At 37.3% G+C, this 6,998-nt stretch overlaps 1 protein-coding gene across 1 annotated transcript; it reads right to left on the bottom strand.

Annotated features, from left to right (window-relative positions):
* Positions 1-5,776: 5,776 nt before the first annotated feature.
* On the bottom strand, positions 5,777-6,763 carry OR10G3 (olfactory receptor family 10 subfamily G member 3). The gene has a single exon (XM_072623965.1). It carries the CDS (start codon positions 6,761-6,763, stop codon positions 5,777-5,779), a length of 987 nt encoding a protein of 328 aa, XP_072480066.1.
* Between the last annotated feature and the right edge of the window lie 235 nt (positions 6,764-6,998).

The raw sequence follows: 6,998 nt of genomic DNA, 5'->3' as shown, positions 1-6,998 counted from the left end.
CCTTGTATTTAACGATCATATTTATTTTACATTTATTCTCTATATGTTTATATATAAACATATTGTATCTCTTGATAGAATGTAAGGTCTTTGAGAGCACTAGATTGTTTCATATTTTTGTATTTGTGTCCCCAGTACACACAGTAGATGTTTAATGAATGATTGTTGATTTATTGAGAAAGGGATGGATTTAGTAGCGTCTGTGGAGAAATAATCAGGAATACTTAGCAACTAGTTCTACCCTCTGAAGCCAAGCAGAACAAGTCTAATCTCCCCCTTATGTATTTTGAGAGAGCTATCATGGTGCTCCTCAACCTTCTACTCTCTAGCTAGCCTTAGTTCTTTTAACTGTTTCTGTTATCACAGTTTCAAGTCTTCCCTTCCAGCCTGGCCATCATTTTTTGGGCATTCTCCTTTTCATCAGTGTCATTCAGGCTTGGAACTGAAGAGAATACCTCAAATGAAGTTTGACCACAGCAGGGTAGATAGAGACTATTTCTTTCCTTATTATAGGCACTACACTTTTATTATTGCAGCCTATATTCACAGTGGGTATTTATGATCCCTTTAAAATTGTTGAGTGAAGAACTTAAGGGAAAAAGTTCATGCATTAAGTGCGTTGATAAATATTAGATAATCATGGAGATGATGATAATTAAGTGATAAAGCAAAATACTTAACTAAAAAGGAAAGCAGTAATGAAATACTAAAGGTGAAAAATCCTCAAGAAATCATTTGGTGCCTTTTATGCACATTCAAGGCAGATAAATGACAGATGGAGGTATGATCATCTTTTCTTCTTTTTTTCTTCTTCTTCTTCTTTTTGTTTTTTTCCTCCTCTCACGTGGTCCTTTTTTGTTTAGCAAAATTTACCCAAATCATAGCAAAAAAGAAATTGAGCTATACATGGGAGAATATATCCCATCAGACAATATAGAATGAAGAAGCTCTTCTATTGGGCACAAGATAACTCAACTCAACCAAGAGAGAAAAAGTCTGAATTGTACCTAAAGAGAAACTCCTTGGAATGTCTAGAGTAGCAAGCTGGGTATGGAGGCTTAATGTAGACTACTAGATTCTCTCATGTCTTCTCAGAATCTTTTCCTAAAGCTTACTAGCAATAGCATCACTAACTGTCCTAATAGGCCGCTTTAGTGGCTTATTATTTTGAAAGTCAAGAAATTCCTTGTGAAAAAGCAGTCGGGAGAACTGTACTTTGCTCTCTTTCTGGATGACTTCTGCCCTTGTTTGTTTGTGGACCTCAGTGAAGGAGAAAATAGGTTTGGAGCATATACTGTAACTGACTGGGAGCATGACGCAAAGTGGTTGGAGGATTTGGCTATGACATAGTTTGGAAATAAGTCAGCAAATGAGGAGTCATACTGGTGTGTGGGAGAGGGAAAAGAGGGAAACCCTAAGATTTGTAAAGGTTGGGGAAGTGAATGTAAGAGCTAGACTGGAAAGTGAATGGCAGAATTGTAGAATCATAGAATTTGAGAAAGGAAACTTTAACCCTAATCCTATTGGAATCATAGTCCATCTCATACACAAAAGAATCCCTATTATAACATACTTGATAAATGGTCTAGTAGCAGTTATCCCATGCTTTAATTGAGTGAGAAATAGAAAAGGTTGAAAAAGTTTTCTTTAAATTAATTTAGGCAAGGAGTAAAGCTGACTTAGCTTAAATCTCACTGTAGTCAAATAAACATTTTGCTTATGTTAGTTAGACCCAGTGGCAATTCTTGCTTGTTTTCAAAGTGGGCATGGACTAGGGTGGCATGAATACACACACACACACGCATACACACATACACACATGCACACACACACGGACAAAGTAAGTGTCTATTGATGGAGGAATAGTTAAACAAATTGCGCCACATGAATATAATGAAATACTACTGTGCTTTAAGAAATTATGAAAACAGACACATAACTTACATGAACTGAAGCAAGGTAGCAAGGTATGCAATAACTGCTACAATTTAAATGGAAACAACCAATACCATGAAACAACTGAAAAAGAATGTTGCAAAGTTATAAAGAATAAGCCTGGCCCCAAAGGAGGGATCTAAGAAGTCACCTCCCCCCCATTCTTTATAGGGGTGTGTAGTCCATGGGTGCAGAACCCTGTAAAAAGTGTCAGCTCTGTTTATAGTTTTTTTGCCACCACATAAAGTGCCGGCATAAATATTTTAGTATGTAGGTGTACAGTGTATGTTTTGTCCATGTAGTTGTGTTCACCTGAGTCTGTCTAGATGTGGCTCATAGGGAGGCATGAATATATGTATATGCACTTGTGTATATGTACATATACACATATGTACATGTATGTACACACACATATACATATACACACATGCGTACCTGTGTGTTTCCTCTGAGATTATATCCAATTTGTCCCGTATTTATCTCATTTGCACATAGTTGTCTCCCCGGCTAGTCTGTGAGATCCTTGAGCACAGGGCCCGTTTTCTCGCCTTTCTTTGTATTCCCGTCATTTAGCGCCGTGCTTGGCTCATGTTGGTGCTTAATAACTATTTGTTGACTTGCGGACATGGAGCATTCTTTCATATAGTTTACAATTATTATTAATTATATATTTTATTAGATTCTATTTAATTTGTCATTATATTTATATATTCACATTTTTATATAATTTTATACATAATATATAATTTATATGATATAAATTATTTATTACACAATTAATTATAAAGTTAATGGTTTCCAATTATTCTTCTGAGAACTGTTTGCATACTTTGGTCACTTATTGATTGGGCTTTTAGTTTTACATATATTTATATTACATATTTGTTATTTATTTATTTCTGTTATTTGTCTATATCTCTTGGACATAAAAACTTCATCCAAGGAATCTGATGATGAAGATTCCCCCCCTCACCAAATTGCTTCCCTTCTTATCCTAGTGTGCTAATTTTGTTTGTGTAAAAGCTTTTCAATTTCATGTAATTAAAATGATCTGTTTTATATTTTTGTAATTGCCTACTATCTCTTGTTTGGTTAAGCATTCATCCCCTTCCCATATTGTGTAAGATATATTACCTGCTTCTCTTCTAATTTTTTTTTTTTTGGTGTGGCATGATCTTTAATATTTAGGTCAGCATCCATTTTGAGCCCCCCGGCTATCTTAACTGACCTCAGTCTGCCACAGCCAGCCTTCTAGCTAGAGAAGGGAAGGTATCATACATTTGTTAAGTGCCTGCTAGGTACCAGGAACTGTGTTAAGTGCTTTACAACTATCTCAAGAGAAGCAATTTATCATTTAAGCCTGACTTTTAAACTTATTTTTTCTTCTTTGTGACTCTTTCCCTCTAAACTTTTATGTGAGTTATGGTTTAAAATTCCTCCTAACTCCCCTTATACCCATGGGTAGCTTGTTTGGATCTCTTTAATATCATGCTGGAGAGTACATTTAGTAAAGCCACTAAGAAGCTAAGTGGAACTGGAGTGAAGAGATTCTTGTTAATCTTCCACAGTGCTCCTGGTTGTCATGCAAATAAACTTAGAAGAAAGACTGAGAAGGGCCAGCAGGAGCTATTAGAATTGTGGGGTAGTTCCAACTTCTCCCCAGTAATCAAAACTGAGATACTAGTAGGGACCATCATCCACAGGGGGAACCTGTGGACCTCCTTGCTCCTGTGGTCTGGGTGTGAATCCAGAATTGGTGTGACCTTTGGCATATAGAATATTGAATAGGCATTGAACTTCTTGCATTCTACAATTTATGATTGGTAATAAAAATAGATAAGTTTAGAGTCAGAGATAAATGAAGTTGCTCAGGTTAATCTTACTTGGAAGAAGGAAAACTTGTGGTTGCTTTTTGTAATTCCCCAGCACCTTCTGGTGAGTGCAGCAATATAAAGGAGGAAGGATGATGATGATGGTGGTGGTGGTGGTGTTGTCAGAACCAGAATGCCCTGGAGTTCCCTGAAGCATCTCTTACAACCATACCCTTCCTCCCTGGAAGGCTGATAGTTCTCACTCCTAATTTGTCACTTCTCTGACCAATGTATTTTTTTCTCCATTATATCTTCACTTCATCCTATTTGCCCTGGTTTCAAAAAAATGTCCAGCCTCAATAAACCAGCCTCATCACTTGGGCATTCCACTCAGGAAAAAAGCATGAGGATGGAAAGAGAACTTTTATTCTTATGTTATATGTTAAGGTTCACATGTAGAGAACTCAGAATGCTCTTTACTCTTAGGCACCTTAATCAATTCAACACATTCATTGATTATCTATAACGTGGCATTGTACTCTGCCTATAAAAGACAAGTCTGCCACCAGGTGGCAATAGTGTTTAGCTTATGACCAAATAGTCATGGTGTTGCCGTGGCTCATCTGAATCATCAAATTTAGTGAACCTTAGAGGTCAATATAGACTAATATTTTCAGTTTTTCCCAGTGAGAAAGCTGAGGCCCTTTAAAGAGATAAAGTGATTCGCCCAAGCTTACATAGCCAGAATGTGGCAGAGCTAGAATTCAAACACTGAATCGAAATCTGGGTCACTTTCTACTTTATGGATATTCAAATGCTTTTTATTTTAAAAAACTTTCTTTGTGAAAATAAATAAACAAACCCTGAACAAGAAAATTGATCATTTTATGGAATAAGCATAGAAAAAAAGATCAAATGCCAAGGTACATTTCACTACCTTTCTCACTAAACTTGCTCTAATTCCTAAAATCATTCAGAGCCTTTGATTTGCATTACCATGGAAACTAACTTGATTTCACCCAATTTAGAATAAAAGAAAAGCTTGTCAGGGGTATGTGGTTGTTTCAGCTCCTGTCAAAACTTCTCCACTTTTTCTCCTATAACCTTATCTTTTAAACTGCTCATCTCTTGCTCCTTCCTCCACATTAGGCAGAAGCAAATAAAAAAAAAAAGACTACAGTCACATAAGGACATATCCATACTGAGAGAGCATGCACCACATGACTGTTTTTTTTTTCTTATCAGAATAACATGATTAGATTGCAAAACATTGTCAATGATAACTTGTGGAAAGAAGTGGTGCCAAAATATCATCATATACATGAGCTGGTCATGTAACAATAGTGAAAGATAATTGATGGATTAGGCTTAAATCTTAAATTTCTCTACAAAATGTTAAAATATCTAGAGGAAAGTTTCAAGTACATTGGGTGGATTGTCTGTGGAGGATTAATGGGAGTGTATAGATAAGAATTGCACAAAATGAGGAGACTTGGATGTATTAATTGCATGAGATAGTAGGACCATGGAAGTATCTTACAAGACAGAGTTCTCCTAAACAGGAAATTTTTAGCTTCTAACTCTGCCAAGTAGTACATGAAATTTAAAAACAAGAGCAAGGTTTATATATTGCACACTTCACCGCTGGTCCCCTGGCCTAGGAAGTAGACTGCATTAGCAAGAGAACTCTCTATACATGATTTCTCAAAGAATTTTTTTTCACAGATCATTACATTTTGAACAACATTTAAACCAAAACCACAACAAGGGCTTTTAAATGAACAATTTATATTACTTCATCATCCTTAAAAAGCAATTATTGCATGGTTATTAAATTGGCTGTTAAGTTCATTGACCAAACACAATACTTTAATGCCACCTATCGAGCAATATGAAGACTTAGCTGGAGAGGCAATTTTACTTAAAGCTGAAAATGTTAATTTCCTTCCTTTTAGGCCAAAACATGTCTCATAGGTCTCTGATTTTGTATTGATATGCTTGTCTTCAATAAATTCACTAATATTTAACACTCAAGTCTTTGAAATATGAGTGAGTCTCAGTAAGGACAGAATCATTCCATTCTTACTCACACCCCTTCGGTCTCCTACCATTCTCTTCAGGGCTAATTTTACTTCTTGATTTCTTAGAGTATAGATGAGGGGATTAAGGAAAGGAGTGATAGCTGTGGGGAACAGAGCAGCTGCTCCATCAAGGGGACTATTAGCTTCTGGTCTCAGATAAATGAAGGCACAGGGCACATAGTAAATTGTGACCACAGTCACATGGGCTCCACAGGTGGAGAATGCACGACGTCTCCCATCAGCTGTGCGGATATTTAAGATGGCTCGGATTATATGTATGTAGGAGAGCAGGATTAGAGAGAAGCAGCTGGCAACTACCACTCCAATGTCCACAAATGTCACCAACTCATTAATGGTTGTGTCAGCACAGGCCAGTCTTAGCACTGCAGGAATGTCACAGAAAAAATAATCTACCTGGTTGGGACCACAGTATGGTAATCGGAAAGTGAGTGTGGCCTGGATAGCACCATGGATAGAGCCAGCTACCCATGCTCCCGTTACCATCAAAAAACATAGTTTCAAGGTCATAAGTACAGGGTAGTGCAGGGGTCGACATATGGCCAAGTATCTATCATAGGCCATCAGAGTGTAAAGGAAGCATTGGGTGCTGCCCAGGAAGTGGTAGAAATAGAGCTGAGCTACACACCCACCAAATGGAATAGGCTTAATCTCTGCAGTGAAGTTCATTATGAGCCGTGGAACAATGATGGAGGAGATTCCCATGTCAATGATGGACAGGACACCAAGGAAGATATACATAGGGTGGGCATGGAGTTTGGGATCCATACAGACTGTGAGGAAGATGAGTAGATTGCCCATTTGTGTCAGAATGTAGATGACAAGGAAAAATAAAAAGAGGAGTGTTCTTAGCTTGGATGGGTAAGGAATCCCTGTCAGGATGAACTCTGTCAATTGAGTGCTGTTAATTTTCTCCATCCCCTGGAGTGGTCTCACCTGGAGAATGACCAAGACATATAGCAAAGCTGGAGATGAAGAGGAATTAGAGAAAGATGGTAATAGATTGCAATATCAAATCACTGGTTTGGAGGTGACGAGGAACTAGAGAAAGGGACCATAATATAAGGATGGGAACTTTAAGGGAAAAGTTGATGTCTTCTCTTAGGCAGAGAGATAATAAGCAGGAAGAAAATAATCCTCTTTAGGGAGTAAT

The sequence above is a fragment of the Notamacropus eugenii genome, chromosome 7, assembly GCF_028372415.1.
Source record: "Notamacropus eugenii isolate mMacEug1 chromosome 7, mMacEug1.pri_v2, whole genome shotgun sequence".
Taxonomy (NCBI): Eukaryota; Metazoa; Chordata; class Mammalia; order Diprotodontia; family Macropodidae; genus Notamacropus; species Notamacropus eugenii.
Note: the sequence above shows the minus strand (reverse complement) of the source record. Positions and strands in the feature narration are given on the sequence as shown.